The sequence below is a fragment of the Schistocerca serialis genome, chromosome 1 (assembly GCF_023864345.2).
Source record: "Schistocerca serialis cubense isolate TAMUIC-IGC-003099 chromosome 1, iqSchSeri2.2, whole genome shotgun sequence".
Classification (NCBI taxonomy): Eukaryota; Metazoa; Arthropoda; class Insecta; order Orthoptera; family Acrididae; genus Schistocerca; species Schistocerca serialis.
In genome coordinates, this window is record NC_064638.1 from 389302717 (window position 1) to 389327808 (window position 25092).

The window sequence follows — 25092 nt, forward strand, 5'->3', positions numbered from 1 at the left end:
ACTGGTTGTACGAAGTATCCATCACTTTAAATGATATTGATGTGTTAAATGACCCAAATAGAATTTTTAATATGGATGAAACTTCTTTTTTTCTGGCTCCTAAAGGGGAATTAATCATAGGTCCTCGTGGCCATCATGTTTATGTAACTCTGACAAAGATAACGTTACTACATTGTTTGCAGTGAATGCTGCTGGAAAATTTGCTCCTCCCTTAACGCTGTTCAAATATGCAAGGATTCCAGCATCATTGGTGAAAGCAGCTCCTCTAAACTGGGGCATTGGAAAAACAGAAAATGGGTGGATGACAGGTGAAAGTTTTTGTGAGTATATAACAAATGTTTGATCCGTTCTTGAAAGAAGCTGAAATTCCCCGGCCTGTAGTAATATTTTTAGATGGGCACTGCTCTCATTTGACACTTCATTTGAGCAGATATTGTAGGGAAAATAAGATCATTCTAGTTGCTCTCCATCCCAATTCTACACACATCTTGCAACCATTAGGTGTAGCTGTCTTTGGACCTATGAAAAAAATGTGGAAGAAGATTGTTCAAAAATGGCATTTTGAAAATAATGGCACTGAAATTTCAAAATCTGATGTACCTTCTGTTCTGTCACAAATTATTACAGAACCTAAAATGGTGGCAAATATTTGTGCTGGTTTCAGGGCAACTGCTCTGTTTCCATTTAATGTGAACAATGTAGATTACAGCAAGATAGTTGTTCATAGTATACCAGCCTCAGCCACAGTTCGGACAAATGAGGAACTTCAGAGACATTTCTCATATATACACTCCTGGAAATGGAAAAAAGAACACATTGACACCGGTGTGTCAGACCCACCATACTTGCTCCGGACACTGCGAGAGGGCTGTACAAGCAATGATCACACGCACGGCACAGCGGACACACCAGGAACCGCGGTGTTGGCCGTCGAATGGCGCTAGCTGCGCAGCATTTGTGCACCGCCGCCGTCAGTGTCAGCCAGTTTGCCGTGGCATACGGAGCTCCATCGCAGTCTTTAACACTGGTAGCATGCCGCGACAGCGTGGACGTGAACCGTATGTGCAGTTGACGGACTTTGAGCGAGGGCGTATAGTGGGCATGCGGGAGGCCGGGTGGACGTACCGCCGAATTGCTCAACACGTGGGGCGTGAGGTCTCCACAGTACATCGATGCTGTCGCCAGTGGTCGGCGGAAGGTGCACGTGCCCGTCGACCTGGGACCGGACCGCAGCGACGCACGGATGCACGCCAAGACCGTAGGATCCTACGCAGTGCCGTAGGGGACCGCACCGCCACTTCCCAGCAAATTAGGGACACTGTTGCTCCTGGGGTATCGGCGAGGACCATTCGCAACCGTCTCCATGAAGCTGGGCTACGGTCCCGCACACCGTTAGGCCGTCTTCCGCTCACGCCCCAACATCGTGCAGCCCGCCTCCAGTGGTGTCGCGACAGGCGTGAATGGAGGGACGAATGGAGACGTGTCGTCTTCAGCGATGAGAGTCGCTTCTGCCTTGGTGCCAATGATGGTCGTATGCGTGTTTGGCGCCGTGCAGGTGAGCGCCACAATCAAGACTGCATACGACCGAGGCACACAGGGCCAACACCCGGCATCATGGTGTGGGGAGCGATCTCCTACACTGGCCGTACACCACTGGTGATCGTCGAGGGGACACTGAATAGTGCACGGTACATCCAAACCGTCATCGAACCCATTGTTCTACCATTCCTAGACCGGCAAGGGAACTTGCTGTTCCAACAGGACAATGCACGTCCGCATGTATCCCGTGCCACCCAACGTGCTCTAGAAGGTGTAAGTCAACTACCCTGGCCAGCAAGATCTCCGGATCTGTCCCCCATTGAGCATGTTTGGGACTGGATGAAGCGTCGTCTCACGCGGTCTGCACGTCCAGCACGAACGCTGGTCCAACTGAGGCGCCAGGTGGAAATGGCATGGCAAGCCGTTCCACAGGACTACATCCAGCATCTCTACGATCGTCTCCATGGGAGAATAGCAGCCTGCATTGCTGCGAAAGGTGGATATACACTGTACTAGTGCCGACATTGTGCATGCTCTGTTGCCTGTGTCTATGTGCCTGTGGTTCTGTCAGTGTGATCATGTGATGTATCTGACCCCAGGAATGTGTCAATAAAGTTTCCCCTTCCTGGGACAATGAATTCACGGTGTTCTTATTTCAATTTCCAGGAGTGTAGAAAAGCAAATTGATCCTGTCCTTCTAGATGAGTTCAGAGCAACCAAGAGAAGGAATCATGAGTGGGAAGGAAATCAAGAAGCATTATTACTTTTCAAGTTCTGGAGAAAAATAGCTGATGAGGTTGAAATGCATGGTGCTAGTGGTAACACTGATGACATTCTGACAGATAGCTTAGCGCCTCCCTCCGAAGATAATCAAACAGAGGATCTTTCACAAAACACAGACAGACTTAATCCTTCATCCACTCAAAATGTTGATAATATTGACATATCTTCAACATGCAGCAGCATTTTACAAAATTCAGGCAGATATATCAACAACCCCCAATAGTATTTCACATAATTCAGGTACTCCAACATCCAACCATAGTCCATCTTCAGTGCGTATCCAAGTGACACCACCAAAATCATTAGCAACAGTTTTTGAAAGTGTCATCACTTGGCCAGAACCCAAACAATGAGGCACAAAGAGAAAGAATGAACATACACCCACTGTTGTGACTAGTGGCAAGTGGGTGGAATATCATGAACTGAAGGAAAAAGAGAAGCAGGAGAAGGAGCAGGAAAAAAGGAAGAGAAAAGCTATGAAGGAGTTAAAGTCCAAAGAGCAGCACTTGGCATTATCTCATGTAAAAAAGGGGAAAACAGAAAACAGACAAGAGTTAAGTGATAGGCCAACAAGTTCTTCCGAGGAAGAAGAATGGACGGACAGTGGAAGCAGTTTAGATGACTACATAGAAGGAGATGAAGATGAAATACCAGAAAATGTGAAACTATCTTCGAGTGAGAATTTGAAAGTAGAGGACTTTATTTTGGTAAAATTTAGTTTAACAGGAAATAGAAGAACAAGACCTGCAATTTTTAAGTATGTATCTGTAATTTTGAAAGTGCTTTGTGACTCTGAATATGAAATTCAGTGCCTAAAAAGTTCTCATCTTCAGAAAACTTGTTTCGAATACATTGCAAATGATGTTTCGACTATAACGGGTGAAGGTATTATAGGGAAACTGCCAGATCCAGTCTTGATGGAAGAAGGGCATTCATTAAAAACAATGTTCCCTGGTTCCATTGATACTCATGAAAAATAAACTTGTGTGGAAGTTGATTTAAGTAATTACTGGGACAATACTTTGCCTAATGATTTTTTTTTTTTTTTTTTTCTGTTCTTTCCGTTTCTGTACCTTTTACCTATTTGATGTATGTTTGTTGTCTTATATACTTGTATAAAGCACAAATTACTTTCTGGCACATGATTGACAATTATTGTAGCCATTGTTTTATTATAATATGAAGTGACCATAAGTGGGGAAACAACTGGCTATAAGTAGGGTTAACATGGCCAAAACTGGGGAAATGCGCCATTTATTTTTCAATATTTTTTTCTGCTTTTGTTATACAACTTAGAATATTTGTTTTTACATGGTTGTAATGTGTAGACTTTGAAGCAATAGATACAATTTTTTGAAGTAATTTGTATACTTTCTTCCTATACTAAAAATGTGATGTATCTCGAATTGCCCTTAATGTGGCCATAACTGGGGCCTCGACCCTACTCAAAACATAGATCATCAGGCAACAATATATGTCGAAAATGTTTATAAGGCAAGTAAATAAGTCTACTGAAGACTAACACGGCTGTTTCGTATCTGGAAATGCGCAAACATTTTCTATAGCTCTTCTACAGACTGGATGACAGATTATATAAAAACCTATGAAACACATATTTTACTACGACTCTCTCCAAAATAGAACGATTGGTTTTTGAATTTCATGCAATTTTCTTTAAAACTTATGACACTCCCCACTCAATAACACAGTATAGTTTCAAATAAAATGCTGCCACCTTCCTGTCGTGGGTGGCTTTATTCTCTTATGCTTCCTTCGGAGAGAGAGTGAAATAATGAAATTGTGCAGTAAATACTAAGTCCGCTGCTTGCACTCCTTACCTACTGTACTAGGGCACATAGACCGTTGCTGTGCTTGGCCATCAAAAGAACGAATAACCATGGGTTGTTTTGCGCAATGGGTACATTAATGTATACTGTAATAAGTACACCGACAAATACAGACGTGTTTCCACATACTGATGCTTGCAAGCTTGTGTTTACCTTTTTCTTTGCCTGATGAAGAGCCCATACACTTTTATCCTCGAGTCCTGTCACTATGTCTCCTATCTCGTAAGGAAAATCTTTAGACGGATCTCTAGCGAAAAATGACCACATTATGTAAACACGTTTTCTTTTCTGTACAAACGCATGATTTAGGTTTCTCGAACACTAATTCATAGCACCTGACAAGTCCCACGTACATTTGCTTACATGAGTAACGGAGTGCTTTGACTCATGTGGTGTAATTTTCAACTTTACCACTATTATCTTTGAAAGTGTATGAAAACAAAACAACGTCAAAAGTGCGCGCGAACGGCATCGATCTTCATAATGGCAATGAAAAGCCAAATATTTATATATTGGTCGCTTGTATGAAATGAGGAGATAACTTACATAATATTTATGTAGATTCTTTTGTGTTGGTTGTCCTGGGTCTTGGTTAAACGCGACTAAGCACTTGTAACAAGTAATCTCCTTTACATTAAATTAGGTGGAAAGGACAAGTGGCCGTGAAGGCTGGAGATAACAGTCAGAACAAACAGATGATGAAAACCGTGACATGTGCATCATAGTATTCCATAATTTTGATTCTAGAAATTGTTTGAAGGTGGCAGTAAGTTAACATAAACGGCATTAACCCTCAAAACCGCATATTAGTTGACACTGGTGTTGGCTGCGCTCATGTACAGGAGAAAGTAGGTTTTACCACAGACTTAGCGTATCTAATACTTGAAACTCGCAACCTTGACGGTTTTTATATAAGATCTGAAAAGAGGTTGAGTATTCAGTTGAGAAACAACGCAGCAATGGCGCAAAGTATACCTCTTTTATTAAGGATTGTTGCTTCATCGGTTAATGTGGCCAATAGAGCTGGAAAAATTATACGAGATATTATGTCGCAAGGTGAATTAGGCATTGTTGAAAAGGTAAGAACTACTCTTTTTCAGTTTGCATTGGACATCAAATAGTTCGCCATGGGATAGTGTACGTATGTGCAGTTATTGCCATAAAATGAAATTATGTTCTTTATTTATAACTTAGAAAAAAGAAATCGTTTACTCATAGTTTATCTAACGACAACATAATTTGCAGGGCAAAAATGATTTGCAAACTGAAGCTGATAGATCTGCACAGCGGTGCATCATTTCCTCTCTATCACAGCAGTTTCCAGCAGTCACCATTATTGGTGAAGAAGGTTCATCAACTTGTGAAGTACCCTCAGATTGGCTTGTGACTGATAGTAACCAAGAGGTTCTAAAACAAACTTGCCCAAAGGAACTGCAAAATGTTTCTGAAAAGGATGTAAGAAGCAATCTTGGTATTAAATAGTGATAACATAGATTACATGTGTTAAATTTCTTGCTCTTCATCTTGAAAATGCATTAAAATGTTCGTGTTGTCAGTGTCTTACAGCTATACCAACTGTAGTATGTACCCGGTGATGACACTAGAAATTTTTGTACTTCCTCTTCATCACAAATGAGAAAGCTATTTATTTACTCAGGGTAAAAGAAAAAAAATGAAAGGGTGTCACATACAGCAAATATTATTCTCTTTTATAAATAATTAATGTGAGTAATTGAGGGACAAATACGTGCTGTTTGTGCTGCACTTCAGTTTTGATAATTTCAGACTTCACTGTTCTTCTCCCAGGGCACACTTTGCTTGGTTGAGCTGTAGTTTGTTGACACACTGAAAATTGCATCCGAACAATCAGAAAAATTTATTACTAATAAATCATGTTGTACACTTTGCAGGTTGTGATTTGGGTTGATCCTTTGGATGGAACATCAGAATACACACAGGGTTTGTAATCTTTCCAACTTACCTACTTCTATAATTTTTTTGACTTTTCTCCTGTTGTCATGTATGACTTAAATCGAAGACTTGCACTTGCAGTTGAAAACATGGTTTATTGGATTGAAAGTAACTGTTTCAGATGAGTGCTGTGGTTGGAAGCATTTGTGACGATTAGAAATAATATTGTTCTTTGGAATGAGTCTTTCATTCTGCAGTGTAGTGTGGGGCAGATTAAAATGGTGTGTCGGATGAGGACTCAAACATGGGTTCAAGTCCTGGTTTAGAACACAGTTTTAATATACCCGGAAGTCTCAGTTTATAGTCAGTTGTGGGAGGAACACTTCTTTAGCAGTTTTCAAAAAAATGAGTGAACCCCCCACCCTTCTTATACATATGGCATGTATGTGTATACACTACTGGCCATTAAAATTGCTACACCAAGAAGAAATGCAGATGATAAACGGGTATTCATTGGACAAATGTATTGTACTAGAACTGACATGTGATTACATTTTCACGCAATTTGGGTGCGTAGATCCTGAGAAATCAGTACCCAGAACAACCACCTCTGGCCGTAACAACGGCCTTGATATGCCTGGGCATTGAGTCAAACAGAACTTGGATGGCGTGTACAGGTACAACTGCCCATGCAGCTTCAACATGAAACCACAGTTCATCAAGTGTAGTGACTGGTGTATTGTGACGAGCCAGTTGCTCGACCACCATTGACCAGACTTTTTCAATTGGTGAGAGATCTAGAGAATGTGCTGGCCGGGGCTGCAGTCGAACATTTTCTGTATCCAGAAAGGCCCGTATGAGACCTGTAACATGTGGTTGTGCATTATCCTGCTGAAATGTAGGGTTCCACAGGGATTGAATGAAGGGTAGAACAACAGGTTGTAACACATCTGAGATGTAACGTACACTGTTCAAAGTGCCGTCAGTGCAAACAAGTGATGACTGAGACATGCATCCAATGGCACCCCATACCATCACGCCGGGTGTATACCAGTATGTCAATGACGAATACACGCTTCCAATTTGCGTTCACTGTGATGTCACCAAACACGGATGTGACCATCATGATGCTGTAAACAGAACCTGGATTCATCCAAAAAAATGATGTTTTGTCATTCGTGCACCCAGGTTTGTCGTTGAGTACACCAAGGTAGGTGCTCCTGTCTGTGATGCAGCGTCAGAGGTAACCGCAGCCGTGATCTCAGAGCTGATAGTCCATGCAGCTGCAAACGTTGTTGAACTGTTTGTGCAGATGGTTGTTGTCTTGCAAATGTCCCTATCTGTTGACTCAGGGATTGAGACGTGGCTGCACGATCTGTTACAGCCATGTGGATAAGATGCCTGTCATTTTGAGTGCTAGTGATACGAGGCCATTGGGATCCAGCACGGCGTTCCGTATTACCCTCCTGAACCCACCTATTCCATATTCTGCTAACAGTCATTGAATCTCGACCAACATGAGCAGCAATGTCGCCATACGATAAACTGCAATCGCAATAGGCTACAATCCAACATTTATCAAAGTCGAAAACGTGGTGGTACGCATTTCCCCTCCTTACACGAGGCATCACAACAACATTTCACCAGGCAATGCCGGTCAACTGCTGTTTGTGTATGAGAAATTGGTTGGAAACTTTCCTCATGTCAGCACGTTGTAGATGTCGCCACCGGCGCCAACCTTGTGTGAATGCTCGAAAAGCTAATCAATTGCATATCACAGCATCTTCTTCCTATCGGTTAAATTTCGCGTCTGCAGCACGTTATCTTCGTGGTGTAGCAATTTTAATGGCCAATAGTGTACTATTTTTTGCAGTTTTAATTGCTGAGGGAAAACACCAGTTAATGATAATGAATTGTTGCAAATAACAAAGGGGTTGTGGTGGTGGTGGTGGTGGTGGTGGTAGTAGTAGTAGTAGTAGTAGTAGTAGTAGTAGTAGTTCTTGTTGTTACTTTTGTTGTTTATTCATCCAAGGATAATTCGATAACTCTACAATGATCTAGGATACATCTGCTTAACACAAATGAAATGTTATTCTCTCTCTCTCTCTCTCTCTCTCTCTCTCTCTCTCTCTCTCTCTCTCTCTCACACACACACACACACACACACACACACATATATTTGTTTAATGAGGAGAGAAGAGAACAGTTGCTCAACCATAACTTTGTTGAGGAAATGAACCTATTGTTTGCCTGAAATGGTATTGGAAAAGCTAAATCAGGATGGCTGGACAGAGCACGAACAAGCATCTTTCTAATTTGAGGCCAGTGTCTTTATGAACACAGTACCTCATTCAGTTACAGAGTGTGGGAAGTACTGTAGAATACAACTATTCAGTTTTAGGTAGTGACAGTATCAACCAGTATAGTCACTATGATGATATCCACTCAAAGTGTTCCTAAAATACAGAGTATTAGGACTGTGACGAGAATATAGTGGTTATACGTGGAGGTTTCTTGTTATTGATGCCTTCAGACATATTAAAAATTATAAAATAAGATTGTCATATACATTCGTTGGCAGTGACCTTCCAACCTAATCTTGGCCTCAGGTTAGTCTGGTGATCAGTCTGTCATGACAACGATCATTTTTAAAAGGAACACATGAGGCAATACTGACCCTCTGACTTACCTTCGAAGCTAGATTAAGGAAAGGCAAACCTACGTTTCTAGCATTTGTAGCCTTAGAGAAAGCTTTTGACTATGTTGACTGGAATACTCTCAAATTCTGAAGGTGGCAGGGGTAAAATACAGGGAGCGAAAGGCTATTTACAATTTGTATAGTAACCAAATTGCAGTTATAAGAGTCGAGGGGCATGAAAGAGAAGCAGTGGTTGGGAAGGGAGTGAGACAGGGTTGTAGCCTCTCCCCGATGTTGTTCAATCTGTATATTGAGCAAGCAGTGAAGGAAACAAAAGAAAAATTCGGAGTAGGTATTAAAATCCATGGAGAACAAATAAAAACTTTGAGGTTCGCCGATGACATTGTAATTCTGTCAGAGACAGCAAAGGACTAGGAAGAGCAGTTGAACGGAATGGATAGTGTCTTGAAAGGAGGATCAAAAGCAAAACGAGGATAATGGAATGTAGTCGAATAAAGTCGGGTGATGCTGAGGGAATTAGATTAGGAAATGAGACACTTAAAGTAGTAAAGGAGTTTTGCTATTTGGGGAGCAAAATAACTGATGATGGTCGAAGTAGAGAGGATATGTAATGTAGACTGGCAATGGGAAGGAAAGCGTTTCTGAAGAAGAGAAATTTGTTAACATCGAGTATCGAGTATAGATTTAAGTGTCAGGAAGTCGTTTCTGAAAGTATTTGTATGGAGTGTAGCCATGTATGGAAGTGAAACATGGACGATTAATAGTTTAGACAAGAAGAGAATAGAAGCTTTCGAAATGTGGTGCTACAGAAGAATGCTGAAGACTAGATGGGTAGATCACATAACTAATGAGGAGGTGTTGAATAGGATTGGGGAGAAGAGAAGTTTGTGGCACAACTTGACTAGAAGAAGGGCTCGGTTGGTAGGATATGTTCTGAGGCATCAAGGGATCACCAATTTAGTATTGGAGGGCAGCGTAGAGGGTAAAAATCGTAGAGGGAGACCAAGAGATGAATACGCCAAGCAGATTCAGAAGGATGTAGGTTGCAGTAGGTACTGGGAGATGAAGAAACTTGCACAGGATAGAGTAGCATGGAGAGCTGCATGAAACCAGTCTCAGGACTGAAAACCACAACAACAACAACAACAACAAAAACAGTTATCAACCTTCACATTGGTATCTGAATTGTTTTATACTTTCTCCCAGATTGATTTGCTAATTAAGATACTGACTTCAACTCCTTTTATGGTTAAATTTTCCTCACTGGATGAAATGTGATTGAAAGATATTATTGATAACTGTGAAAAATAATCGCTACAGGTTATATCAAAGTTTTCTAATGATGTCCTGAAGTGTTGGGTATTTTACCAGATATCAGTCTCGTTGTTGCATGATATTTCTACAGTGTGATTCATCTTCACCATGTGCTACCAGAGACTTGATTGAGTAGAATGGATCGAGTATTTGTACCTAGAGTCTCATTTGTCCGTAGTTGGTTCCAGGCATTCAACCTGTTGTCTGCTCCTGCTAGCAGCATCCTTTGCCATTCCCTTTTTGGTCTGGTGTGCCTGTCTGTGCACTGGCATTCCATTTATGGTCAGAAGCAGTCCAGGTGTTCCCTCTGCCCTCCCACTAGAAACGTTCTTTGGCGTTCCCTCTTTGGTCCAGTGTGCCAGGCCCCAGGCCAAGTGCTAGTGTTTCGTCCTCAGCCCAGTGCACCCATTTTGCATGGTGGCATTCCTTTCTCAATATTGTGTGGTTCTGTGTGTTCCCTTTGCGGTCCGCTCCTGCTAGAAGTGTACTGTGACATTCCCTCTTCAGTCAAGTGTGCCTGATGCTTTGTGTGGGGATCATTCCTGGTGTGCACACCCTCACTGCTGTTTGTAGAGTTCTGCAGCTGCCCCCGTTGCATTATCAGCAAGTCCAATGCAGGATCCCAGGCTCTACTGTGTTGGTACCCAGTGTCATGATTCATTAGATTTTCCATCACTATTATCTCTATAGACTATCTTATAATACTGTTCCAGTATCAGGGGTCTGTGCAAGAACCCTTGTTTGCTAATATTTCATGGAATGGTTGAGTTCCGGACAATGTTCGATAGTGGCTGATTTAGTTGCCTGTCTTAGTTAGGCATGCTTCTGATGTTATTTGCACCAGATGTCCACTGTCCTAGCTGTTTGGCCAGTGTCACATTTCACATTGGCAAGATATATTAAATTCCTGGTTTTCATAGCCCCAGGTCATCTTTCATGTTTTCCCAGTTGGTCTGTTATTTTTATAGGTGGACAGAACACACAAAATTATTGCTCTTCTTCTAGATCATGTGATGGAATATTGAAGGCCCTTCTGAATCTGTTTGGCCATGTATCCGTTCTTACAGAACGCTGATCGTAGCTCTCTATTTCTACTGTCTATTTATCTGGATCTGACAGGGTATGTGCCCCGTGAACCAATGTCTTTGGAACTCCAATAAATAGTGGACCCATTCCACTAGATGAGCAGTCTCAGGTAACACCTGATGAAGACAATGGATCACGTTGTTGAAATATCGCGTGTGAACAGTGCTGATATCTGGCAAAATACCGATACCTCAAGATGTCAACAAATCATTGGGAAAGTCTGAAGAATTACATCAAGAGACTCCTTGGGATCTATCATCAGGAGTGTCCCAGGGAAGGGTAACAAAACCACTGGAATTCTTTATATACGTAAATGATCTGAGTGTTCAAATGCACCTTAAGTATTGTACTACTTGACACGGTCACATCAGCTAATATCTAGACATAATGTTGCAAAATGATATGAAATTGATGAGTATGTAAGGATTGCAGTAGAGAAGACGGGTGGTCGACTTCAGTTCATTGGGAGAATTTTAGGAAAGTGTGATTCAGCTGTAAAGGTGTAATGTCACCTGTTCTTTAGTACTGCTCAAGTGTTTGTGATTCCCATCAAGTCACATGAAAGGAAAATACTGAAGCAGTTCACATGCGTGCTGCTAGATTTGTTACCGATAGGTTTGAACAACAGCAGGAACTCAAATGGGAATCCCAGGAAGGAAGGTGATGCTCTTTTTGAGGCACACTATTGAGAAAATGTAGAAAACTAGCAATTAAAATTGACTGCCGAATGATTCTACTGCTGTCAAGACACATTCCACATAAAGACCACGATGATAAGATAAGAGAAATCAGGTTTAGTATGGAGGCATATAGACAGTTGCTTTTCCCTTGCTCTATTTGCGAGTAGAAACAGGAAAGAAAATGACTTGTTGTGGTAAAAGGTACCCTCTACCACACACCATACAGCAGCTTGTGGAGTGTATACAGAGTGACAATTATTGAGGGAGGGTAAACAACATAAATTAGTTGCAAACTGCAGTGGGCACACACTTTATGTAAACATCACTACCGATGTTTCGATTGCCCCTATTGGCAATGATGTGCTGCAGACAAATAGTGACCCACTGAAGTGTCGGAACATCAGTGCTGTCGATGACCTCTGGAATGACTGTTCTCAGCTCAGAAATGGTTTTGGGGTTATTGCTGTACACCTTTTCTTTAATGTGGACCTACAAAAAGGAGTCGCACGTGTTCAGATTCGGAGAATATGGTGGCCAATCAAGGACCATGCCAGTGGCCTATTAGTACCCCAGAGCGAGAATGTGGTCCCCAAGTGCTCCTCCAGGACATCAAAACACTGTCCTGCTTTGATGGAGTTGAGCTCCGCCTTGCATGAACCACATCTTGTCGATATTAGGGTCACTTTGGATAATGGGGATCAAATCACACCACATACCACATACCATTAAGTAGTCATCATGCCCTTAAGGAATATTGCACCAATTATTCCGTGACTGGACACAGCACATCACACAGTCACCTGTTGAGGGTGAAGAGACTTCTCGATCGTGAAATGCAGATTCTCAGTCCCTCAAATGCGCCAATTTTGCTTATTGACGAACCCATCCAAATGAAAGTGGGCATCGTCGCTAAATAAAACCATGCATGCACATACTAACTCCCATGATGCCCCACAGTCAACTGTGCAGTTTGAACATCCTAACACAAACTGTTCAGAAGTTATGATGATTTTATTTCATATAGTTCAATAATTGTCACTCTATATGTAGCTGTAGCTGAGATGTACTGAAACATCAGGAAGCTGGATGAGCTTTGACAGAGGAAAGGGAGAATGCTGGATTCTCTCTGTTTCATGCTGAGTTATCAAGATGGAGATGTAGTACCAGTTTTCACCATGATTAAAGATCTCATCAACTCCAGAGTGATGAACAAGAAAAACATTGGATGAGCATGGCACTTGTGAGAAGGGAGGATTTGAGATATTCACCCCAGGCTAGATGTGATAGCCAGGGAGCTTTTACACGTTCACCTGTACATGGCAGCCTCCTTAGCAGCTGTAGATTGGCAGAGTAGACAGTGCCTCTTGACCTCTAGTGGAATGTGCCTAGAAGAATGCCTCAGCATGTCAGTCTGCGAAGTTTGACGACATGAGTAAAAAAGCACAGCAATTGGAGGGCAGCTGCACTGTGTTTAACCTAAGTGGCAAGCTGTCTGATGACACTACTTTGAAGGTACTCCTCAGGGGCCTCAACTACATACAAGTCCTAGAAATGTGCCCATTTCAGGTTTCATCAGTGCAGTGGAGGAAGTAACTAACACAGTTCCACCAAATGCGGCAGAAGAAGTTATCCAGGATACCTCCAGAGTACTCACCAAGACAAAGCCCTCAAAACTGAACATCTCAAGCGATGATAGACTTGCACTCAAGAGGCTCCAAGAAGACAGCAGCATTGTGGTGTTGCCAGCAGTCAAAAGGAACTCCACAGTCATTTTGCACGAGGCTGAATTGATGAGAAAGTGCGTCAACTTCAGGAGGACCCTGCATACAGACTTTTGGAATGTGACCTTAGACAAAGAGGGCGAGAAGACCAGGGCTCTTTTGAGGCAAACCATTATAGCTGACAAGGTCATCAAACAACTACAATTGATAGCGCCAGATTCATCTAGACTACTTTTTCCATGTGTGGGGAAGTGTACTTGCAAAATCCACAATTTGGAGGACTTCTTGCAGTGTCTCGAGCATCTACATATCACAGAATCTGATATGAGAGTCAGTTTTGATGTCGTACTGCCGTTCACTAGGGTGCCACTGAAAGACTCATTGGAACTAGCTGAAGAGAGATTTGATGATGATCCACCTGCTTAGGCATATACTGACCTCAACTTACTTTCTGTATGGGCATCAATATTATGAGCAGTTCTGTCTCCAGTGATTGCCAATATGTTCATGAAGAGGTTTGAAGAGGGGGCATTGAAGACAGGTGGATGTAAACACACATGGTTCTTCTGGTATGTAGTTGATAACTTTGTGATCTGCCTTCTTGGTAGGTAGACAATCAATGAGTTTCTGGAACATCTGAGCTCGTGCCACCCAATTATGAGGTTCACAATGGAACTGGAAAACAATGACCAGTTTCTGTTTCTGGATGTCCTTGTCAAAAAGAGAGCAATTGGTTGCTTGGCCACAGTGTTTATCACAAACCTACACATGCTGATATACAGGGTGTTACAAAAAGGGTACGGCCAAACTTTCAGGAAACATTCCTCACACACAAAGAAAGAAAATATGTTATGTTGACATGTGTCCGGAAACGCTTACTTTCCATGTTAAAGCTCATTTTATTACTTCTCTTCAAATCACATTAATCATGGAATGGAAGCACACAGCAACAGAACGTACCAGCGTGACTTCAAACACTTTGTTACAGGAAATGTTCAAAATGTCCTCCGTTAGCGAGGATACATGCATCCACCCTCCGTCGCATGGAATCCCTGATGCGCTGATGCAGCCCTCGAGAATGGCGTATTGTATCACAGCCGTCCACAATACGAGCACGAAGAGTCTCTGCATTTGGTACCGGGGTTGCGTAGACAAGAGCTTTCAAATGCCCCCATAAATGAAAGTCAAGAGGGTTGAGGTCAGGAGAGCATGGAGGCCATGGAATTGGTCCGCCTCTACTAATCCGTCGGTCACCGAATCTGTTATTAAGAAGCGTACGAACACTTCGACTGAAATGTGCAGGAGCTCCATCGTGCATGAGCCACATGTTGTGCCGTACTTGTAAAGGCACATGTTCTAGCAGCACAGGTAGAGAGTATCCTGTATGAAATCATGATAACGTGCTCCATTGAGCGTAGGTGGAAGAACATGGGGCCCAATGAAGACATCACCAACAATGCCTGTCCAAACGTACTGATGTGCTTGATGCTAGTACTGCAGAGCAATGAGTCGCATGTCAACACAAGCACCAAAGTCAACATTACCTTCCTTCAATTGGGGCAACTGGCGGTGAATCGAGGAATTACAGTACATACTGACGAAACTAAAATGAGCTCTAACATGGATATTAAGCATTTCCCGACACATGTCCACATAACATCTTTTCTTTATTTGTGTGTGAGGAATGTTTCCTGAAAGTTTGGTCGTACCTTTTTGTAACACCCTGTATGCCTGCAAGCCAGCAGCTATCACTGCTCTCCACAGAAAAATGGAGTTCTCAAGACATTGGTCCGTAGGACACACACCTTGTCAGATCTAGATAGTTTGACAGAAGAAATACGGCATCTACAATCAGTGTTCTGTAAGGAGAGAGAAACGACCAGACAGATTCAGAAGGTCCTTATACCAGCCATTCTGCCACACAGTCTAGAAGAAGAACAAGATGAGGCAAAGACTATGGCGTACCTGGCTTGTGCGGGATATATCTCTGCCAAAATCAGCAGAATTCTCAGGAAGCATAACATCAGGTTGTGTGTTCTGCCCACCTACCAAAATAAGAGGACTACTGGGAAAACGAGAAAGATGACCTGGCTTTTTGGAAACCAGGACTGAATGAAATATCTCACCATTTTTACATGTCATTTATTGGCCAGACAACAAGGACAGTGGACATCAGATGCAAAGAACATCGGAGGTACGCCCAACTATGACAGGCAGCTAAATCAGCCACTGTTAAGCACTATCTGAAACTCAGTCATACCAAGGACTATGATCAAATGAGGGCTCTGGCACAGACTCCCAGATACTGCGACAGTGTTCTTAGTTATAAGAGAGTCTATAGAGACAATGGTGATAGAAGACATAACGAATCGTGGCATTGGGTACCAGGTCAGTACAGCCTGGGATCCTGCACTGGAATTGCTGAAAATGCAATTGGGGGGGAGGGGGGGAAGCAACAGAATTCCACAGATAGAACAACTGAGGGTCTGGCCATGAGGAACGAACCCCAGAGAAAAGCTGGAATGTTGCAGGATGCTTCTAGTGGGAGCAGGCCGTGTAGGGAACACACAGAACCGCACCAGACCAGGAACAGAATGCCAGTACGCAAACGGGTGCACTGGACCGAAGATGAAACACCAGTGCTCGGCCTGGTGCACTGAGCCGAAGAAGAAACACCAAAGAATGTTTCTAGTGGGAGTGAACTGCAGAGAGAACACCTGGACCTTCTGAACATAAATGAAATGCCAGCGCACAGACAGCCGCACTGGACTGAAGAGAGAATGCCAAAGGATGCTACTAGCGGGAGTGTACCATAGGGGAAAAAGACTGTAGATATGAATACTGAACTTGTTCCACTCTACAGGCAGTTTCAGGTAGCACCTGACGAAGATAATGAGACACTTTGTCAAATTATTGTGCAAGAGTGAAGCTAATATCAGGTAGAACACTCAACGCCTCAGGATGGCAACAGATCATTGGAAAAGTGTACAGAGTTTTTCTAATATCCACTTGCCCTTGTTTACACACATGTGACCAAGCAGTGTGGAACTAGCTTTGTTTTACTTGTTTAAGAACTTAGAGTCACACAATAGTCATGTTTTTATAATTTTAAAAAATTTTTCTCTCTATGGGCTCTGGCTCAGAAAATCTCTTCAGAGAACTACTGTTTTCCCAGTGACTTTGAGTTTCTGTGGAACAAGATCAAGATCTTTTCTGTCAGGAAATTCGTACACATTCAAAACAATAGCAGTTTTTGTCGTCGTCGTCTTCAGCCTGAAGATTGGTTTGATGCTGCTTTTCATGCTGTTCTATCCCGTAGAAGACTCATCATCACTGAATAACTTCTGCAACCTATATTCTTCTGAATCTGCTTACTATGTTCATCCCTTGGTCACCCTCTACAATTTTTACCTCCCACAGCTCCCTCCAATAATAAATTGGTGATCCCATGATGCCTCAGAAAGTGCCCTATCAACTGATCCCTTCTTCTAGCCAGGTTGTGCCACAAATTTCTTTTCTCACCAGGTCTATCCAGTACCTCATTAGTTGCATGGTTACCAATCAGATCTTCAACATTCTTCTGTAGCACTACATTTCAGAAGTTTCTGTTCTCTTCTTGTGTGAACTGTTTGTAGCCCATATTTCACTTGCGTACATGGCTATGCTCCATACAGATACTTTGATAAAAGACTAGCTGACACTTAAATCTATATTTAATGTTAACCAATTTCACTTCTTCAGAAACGCTTTTCTTGCCATTGCTAGTCTACATTCTATATCCTCTCTCAGGATGTATATGCGTTGGGACAAACGGGAAGTCTGTGAAAATTTGGGAAATTTTTCATCTGTGGAAAAACTTGAGAATTTTTTAGAATTCCAGAATTTTTCATTGTTTTAGTTTTCAGTTAAATTTTTTGTAATTTTGAGTAGTAAGAAATGGTATGCTAACAAAGAATTTTTGCTTAAGCCCACTATTGCAGAATAATAATACAGCAATAAAACATAAATGAAGAATAACATCAAAATGAAACTTTAGTTGCATAGAAATGTACAGTTAACAGCAACAAAACACAGTGCACATACAAGCGTCTGTGACAGCAAAATGTGTCAAAGCCTTTAGCACGAAGACTTTCCAATACTGTGTGACATCAAACTGCTTTCAGTGAGGGTGATGTCACAATTGTTTAAATTTCTGACAGGTTGTGCAAAATACATGGTGATTCAAAAGTCCCTTGACATTTTGGAGAAAAACATGTTTATTCTTAAAATGGAAGTTAAGCTTTGTTACACACCACATTGGGAACACACATCGAAACATTTCAGTGTGGTGACCCTGCAAATCTATTTTATTGTTTATTGTAATATGTATTCGATAGATCCAGTTCTGCGTGTTAACGCATGGATGTGGAACGAGTCAAAAACATTTAGTTCATTATTACATTAGTTTCCATAAGCACAATAAACAAAGATTAATGATACAAGTTGGAAACATAATCGGTAGGGTAAAATTACACTCACAAGAAGAGTTCAAGATACAACATTCCGATTTTGTCCAAACAATTTTTTACAGATCACATTTAATTCATTATTACATTAGTTTCCACAAGGACAATAAACAAAGATTAATAATACAAGTTGGAAACACAATTGGTAAGATAAAATTATACTCACAAGCAGAGTTCCAGATACAATATTCTGATTTTGTCCAAACAATTTTTTAAAGATCACCAATTAATCTGATTAACACAGCAAGATATATTGAGGCAGGAATAAATAATAGTATTTGGGAAATAAAATTAGCTGTCACTGCTATAGAATTCTTCTAGAGAATAGAAACTTTTTTCAAGCAAGAACTCCTTTAGCTTATTTTTAAACAGTACTTTTTTTTAATCTTGTAGGCACTTTACGAGGTGTGACAATAAAGTAATGAGACTGATGAGGAGGAGGAGGGGGGGGGGGGGGGGGAGGAGGAAATGTTGCTTACCGTTGTAGTCAAGTTTAGTGTGGTCTCCTTCAAAGTAGTTCCCTTCTGATTGCACACATGTTTTCCAGCACTTCTGCCATTGATGGTAACATTTCTAGATCTCATCTTCTGCAATATTCTCCAAGATCCTCGTCACAGCTTTTTGGGCATCTTGTGTTGTTTGAAAATGGTGTCCCTTGACCACCGTTTTGACTCTTGGAAATAGAAAAGAGTCACATGGTGTGATATCTGGTGAATAAGGTGGCTGTGGTAGTACTGAAATTTGTTTTGAGGTTAAAAATTGCTGTACTGACAGAGCAGTATGGGGTGGCGCATTATCATGATGCAGAATCCGATCTTTCTCACACCAAGATCTTCAATTATTATTAGACGAACTGTTTCACGATAGATGTTCAGTTCTTCTGCAATCATTTTCACGGATAATCTTTGATCAGATTGTACGAGTTCATGCACCCTGGCCAAGTTGACATCTGTCCATGAGGTTGATGTTCGTCTACTGTGGTCTTCATCTTCAACACTCGTTCTGTCTTCACTAAACATTTTGGGCCCACGAAAAACTTGAGCTCTTGACATAACCTCCTCTCCAAAAGCCTTCTGAAGCTTACCTTAAGTTGTTGTCGTGTTTTCACCCAATTTAATGCAAAAAGAAATGGCATAGCGTTGCGCAATGTTATGCGGTTCCATTTCTGTGACGAGACACACAAACACGTGTTAACTTATTACAGCACAACTCACGACCGAGTAGTTGCATCGATGTGCCGCTTGGACTAGAAGCAGCTTATAGACCAAGGTCAAAGATATTGTGCCTACGCAAGCCTGCAGGGTTGCCACATCTTGCAGAGAAAATCAGTCTCATTACTTTATTGTCACATTTCGTGTATTACTTGGAAGTGCATTGAAGAGTTTTGTGCTTGTGTATTTCACCCTTTTTTGCACCAGGGACAGATTTTTCAGGTCACAGTGTATGCCACATTTCCGCTTTGTGTTATGGTGATGGTACATTTAATTTGTTTCATATTGAGAAAGATTTTGAAGCATGAATGTCATGGTTGAAAAGATATAATGTGACAACCTTTTTCTGACTTGTAAAAACCTTTTTCGATAGTGGTGAATTGCCCAGAAGATTATTCCTTAGCACATAAGTGAATGAAAGTAGCCAAAATAAGCAGATTTTGAGACATCGATTTCTCCGATTTTGGTGATTATACGAATGGCAAATGTTGCTGAGCTGAGCTTTTCGGGGTTTGGTTGATGTGCTGTTCCCAGTTAAGCCTGCTATCTATGTATATGCCCGAGAATTTCAAACAATCTGCTCTCTCAGTCTGCTGGCTCTCATGTATAATGTTTATATCCTGTGGACTTTGGTGACCAGAATGGAAAGTGATATAATTAGTTTTGCTTTATTGATAAAGAATTTATGGTGAACCAGTTCAGAACATCCTCAAGTAAATGGTTGGCATTTAATTCTAGATCAGAGGGTATCTTACTGTCTGTCACAATACTTGTGTCCTCTACAAACATTGTAAAATTGCTTGTTTTGTTTGAGGACAATGGTAGGTCATTGATATATATGAGGAATAGCAGGGGACCAAGGACAGAACCTTGTGGAACTCCATATTTTACAGTTCCCCAGTCGGACTCTACCCCTCCTATGTGCTAGCACTGTTTTCTGTTGTCTGCCCTGTAGGTAGGATTTGAGCCAGTTGCCCATTTGTCCTCGGAGTCCATAGTGGCATGCTTTCTCTATAAGTATTCTATGACTAACACAGTCAAAGGCTTTAGACAGATCGCAAAATATGCCCACAGGCAATGTATTTTTGTTGAGGCATTCCAAAACATTATTCGTAAACGAAAATATTGCTTTGGTTATGGAGATACCTTCTCTGAATCCAAACTGGTTTTTACTAAATATTGTATGTTTTCTAGGTGACTGACTATTCTGGCATATATTAGCTTTTCGATAACTTTAGAAAATGTAGTCAAAAGAGAGATAAACTGATAGTTTGTAACATCTGAGGCATTGTTGAGGGGTTTACAATAGCATATTTCATCATTTCAGGGAAGATACCTTGTTTGAGAGAGGCATTGATTATTTGAGCTAGGACTTCACTGAACTCATTGCAGCAGGCTTTTAGCAGTTTGCTAGAGATGTCCCTAACAGCAGTGGAATTTGTGGCTTTTAAAGAAGTAATGGTTTTTCTTACTTCCTGTACTGTTATAGGGGCTATACCTATCTGCTCTATGGAGATTGGGAAATTACCTTTCAGTATTTTTAATGCTACTTCTAAGGAGGCATTGTGTCCTGCTTTCTCAGCAACACTTAGAAAATGCTCATTGAAAAATTTTGCCACAGTATTTTGTTTCTGTACCTGTCTATCTTCATTACTGAGAACAATGTTTTGGGACCTACTGGGGCAATTTGCACCAGTCTCACTCTTTATCACTTCCCATGCGGTTTTGATTTTGATACTAGATTTATTAATTTTGGAGCAGAGATGCACAGCTCCTATCTCCCTTGTGTGGCATGAAACATGGTCGCCAATATGTCTTGTGTTATTGCTCCTGCTGGATCAGTTATTCACTGTATCAACTAGCCTAGGCTATTAATCTTTACCTGTTACACCTTTGACTTCATAAAACCCCAACAAAAAGGTGCAAGGGCTACAAGTCATAAGAGCGGGGAGTCCTTAGTCTGATGATGCACAGCCAATCCACCAATGAGGAAATGTTTCGTCGATGTAATCACGACCAGCGATTGTGAAGCGCAGAGGTGCATCCTATTTTTGGAAATCAACAAGAGTCTTTTATGTCATCTGCTCCAGTTGTGGTTCCAGGTACTCTTGAAGCATGTCTAGGTAAATTGTTCCTGTAATTGTCTTTTTGACAAAAATGAAAGGTCCATACCGTATACCCTTGTTTGGTTACTCCCAGCCACACATTCTCTTTAGGTGTGTAATGTTTCCAACCCTGAACTGCATTTGGCTGTTCATCCACTCAAATGCAACAGTCGTACCTATTCATCTTGCCACATGTGTGAAATGTGGTTTCGTCACTGGACAAAATGTTTTCCATTAGATTTTCATCTTCGATTGCTTATAGCAAGTCTGAACACATGGCAGCATGAGCAACAGTGTCTTCAGGGTCAAGGTGATACATAATCTGGATGTGGTATGCATGTTTATTCAACGTGAATCTCAGCATCCACTACAGTCATTTGCAGGACATCTAGCTCCCTACTGAGCTGTCACGTTGAAGTGGTTGGCCTGTGATTGATAGCATTCTGTATGACACTTATGGTCTCTGGTGACATTACTGACCTCACAGAATGTACTCTTATTTTTTGAACTTATTCACTAAATCCCTGATAACTTGCCTAGATAGGCCTGACTTTCTAACCTTCCTCAGAAAATCCTGTTGGACCTCATGGTAGGTCATCCCTGTCAGTCAAGTCGAAACAATGGCTATTCTTCCTGCATTTGTGAGCATTCTTCAGGAGTATCTCCAAAAAATAAGAGACAGTGGTTAGCAGTTTCAAGGAATTGTCAAGGGACTTTTGAATCACCCTGTATTGTGAATGGTGCTTGAAGAAGTGTTACTTTCAAAGTAAATTTCCTTTTACGCTAGTTGAATTATGTTATGCATGAGAAGGTGCTATGAATTTCCTAAATCACAGACTGTTTAACTCTCATTCAAGCTGAACACTCTGTGGACCAGCCACTTAGAAATATTTCAGGCCCAGAAGACCAGTTATTTATGCATTATTTAAAATTTTACTGGCTTATTTGACTTTGACACATCTCATAGGCTAGCACACGCTAAAAAAGGGCAATATTATATGTGAAAGCCTAGTTTTTCTTATAGCTATACTATATGTGCATTAGTTTAAACCATTAATTTTTTCCTGTGTATGTATTTGTGCTACTTAACAGTGTTGTTCCTACTGTACTGGCTGACTACATCGTATGTCCTATGCACTCAATATCTGCTGTCATTGGCCGGTGAGATCATATGATGTGAGTTCCGTTTGGCTGACAAAAGTGCATCGTGCAGTGCAATATCGGTTTCAGTGCTTCTGAAGCTATTGTGCTGTATTAGTATTTATACTTTCATAACAAGAAAATATGCAGTTTACATGTTGCCGTATATCAGAGATCTTTCCAAAATGCATAGTTTTGTGCTGGATTCATATCATAAAGTGCCAGGAAGTTCTATGCTGGTCTATAAAACCTTTACCATTCAAAGGATTGAAAAGTTTTATAGATCCAAGGGAAAGTACGAGGGCCGTTCAGAAAGTAACCTCCGGTTGATTTAAAAAAATACACCAAGTTAAATAAAAATATTTTAATATATACATCTTACAACTACATCTTTGCACTATTTTTCTACATAGTCTCCATAGCAATTGAGGCACTTATCGTATCTCTTCAGAAGCTTTGAAATTCCTTCTGCATAAAAATCATCCGCTTGTGCCTGGAGCCAGCCTGTGACCGCATCTTTGAGCTCTTCGTCGTCATCAAACCACTGTGACCTGAGCCATTTCTTCAAATGCATGAAGAGGTGATAATCACTTGGCGCCAGGTCTGGGCTGTAAGGTGGATGGTTGATAACGTCCCACTTGAAGGACTCAAGAAGGGCCGTTGTTCTGCGAGCAGAGTGAGGACGGGCGTTATCATGCAAAAAAACGATACCGGAAGTCGGCATACCACGGCGTTCATTCTGTATAGCCCGTCGTAACTTTTTTATTGTTTCACAGTACACGTCTTGATTAATGGTCGTATCAAGTTCCATGAATTCAACCAACAACACCCCTGACTGTCTGAACGAGTTCGTCAGTCACCAATGATGCTCTACCACTCCTCTCTTCATCATGAACGTTTTCTCGTCCACTTTTAAATAAACATACCCATTTACGGTCAACTCCTTCACTCATAACTCTTGGTCCATACACGGCACAAAGCTCACGATGAATAGCTGCTGCAGAATATCCTTTGGCTGTAAAAAACCTTATGACAGCACGCACTTCACATTTGGCGGGGTTTTCTATTGCAGCACACATTTCAAACTGCCACAAAAACTAAACTAGCGCAGGTACGACGTTCACTCGACCACGGCTTGATGCCGACTGACCTGATGAGTGTGTGAACGCACAGATGGCGTCGCTACTCCCCCCACAACCCGCACTGTGACCAATCGGAGGTTACTTTCTGAACCGCCCTCGTATATTGTCACTTAACATGTAGAAAATGTACGTTCACCCTGGGTATAGTGTATTTACACCCAGAAAAAAGTAAGTGTATTTTCACTGGGGAAAAGTGTGTTTTTAACTGGGAAATCCAAGAAAAATGTGGGATATTGGTGTGTGTGTGCGTGCATATGTGCGTGCGTGTGTGCTTGATAAAGGAGTGGGATAACCATCAGGTATTCTGCTACGCAGATAGAAAAATCATCCACTTCTGTAAGTGTTTCATTTCTGAATCTAATTCCCTCTGCATCATCTTATTTAATTCAACTAAAGTCCATTATTTTTGTTCTGCTTTTGTTGATGTTCGTCTTATATCCTCCTTTCAAGACCCTCCCCATTCCATTCAACTGCTTTTCTAAGTCCTTTGATGCCTCTGACACAATTACAATGTCATCGGCAAATCTCAAAAGTTTTTATTTATTTTCCCTGAACTCTAATTCCCGCTCAAAATGTTTCTTTTGTTTCCTTTACTGCTTGCTCAGTATACAGATTCAAGAACATCGGGGATAGGCTACAACCATACCTCACACCTTTTTCAAGCACTGCGTCCTTTTCATGCCTCTCAACTCTGCCATCTGGCTTCTGTACAAGTTGTAAAAAGCCTTTTGCTCCTTATACACTCCTGGAAATGGAAAAAAGAACACATTGACACCGGTGTGTCAGACCCACCATACTTGCTCCGGACACTGCGAGAGGGCTGTACAAGCAATGATCACACGCACAGCACAGCGGACACACCAGGAACCACGGTGTTGGCCGTCGAATGGCGCTAGCTGCGCAGCATTTGTGCACCGCCGCCGTCAGTGTCAGCCAGTTTGCCGTGGCATACGGAGCTCCATCGCAGTCTTTAACACTGGTAGCATGCCGCGACAGCGTGGACGTGAACCGTATGTGCAGCTGATGGACTTTGAGCGAGGGCGTATAGTGGGCATGCGGGAGGCCGGGTGGACGTACCGCCGAATTGCTCAACATGTGGGGCGTGAGGTCTCCACAGTACATCGATGTTGTCGCCAGTGGTCGGCGGAAGGTGCACGTGCCCGTCGACCTGGGACCGGACCGCAGCGACGCACGGATGCACGCCAAGACCGTAGGATCCTACGCAGTGCCGTAGGGGACCGCACCGCCCCTTCCCAGCAAATTAGGGACACTGTTGCTCCTGGGGTATCGGCGAGGACCATTCACAACCGTCTCCATGAAGCTGGGCTACGGTCCCGCACACCGTTAGGCCGTCTCCCGCTCACGCCCCATCATCGTGCAGCCCACCTCCAGTGGTGTCGCGACAGGCGTGAATGGAGGGACGAATGGAGATGTGTCGTCTTCAGCGAT

The 25092-nt window shown here is 42.0% G+C and overlaps 2 protein-coding genes across 2 annotated transcripts in view; one reads left to right on the forward strand and one right to left on the reverse strand.

Moving 5' to 3' along the window:
- LOC126471273 (N-terminal kinase-like protein) overlaps positions 1-4546 on the reverse strand; it is a 123833-nt gene extending 119287 nt beyond the window's left edge. The window contains exon 1 of the mRNA XM_050099395.1: positions 4323-4546. Within this exon, the coding sequence (XP_049955352.1) occupies positions 4323-4436 (114 nt within the window). The 5' untranslated portion in view covers positions 4437-4546. The remainder of the gene's footprint in view (positions 1-4322) is intronic.
- Positions 4547-4608: 62 nt separating this feature from the next.
- LOC126471308 (3'(2'),5'-bisphosphate nucleotidase 1) overlaps positions 4609-25092 on the forward strand; it is a 58706-nt gene continuing 38222 nt past the window's right edge. The window contains exons 1-3 of the mRNA XM_050099431.1: positions 4609-5248; positions 5415-5624; positions 6080-6128. Of these exons, the coding sequence (XP_049955388.1) occupies positions 5129-5248; positions 5415-5624; positions 6080-6128 (379 nt within the window). The 5' untranslated portion in view covers positions 4609-5128. The remainder of the gene's footprint in view (positions 5249-5414; positions 5625-6079; positions 6129-25092) is intronic.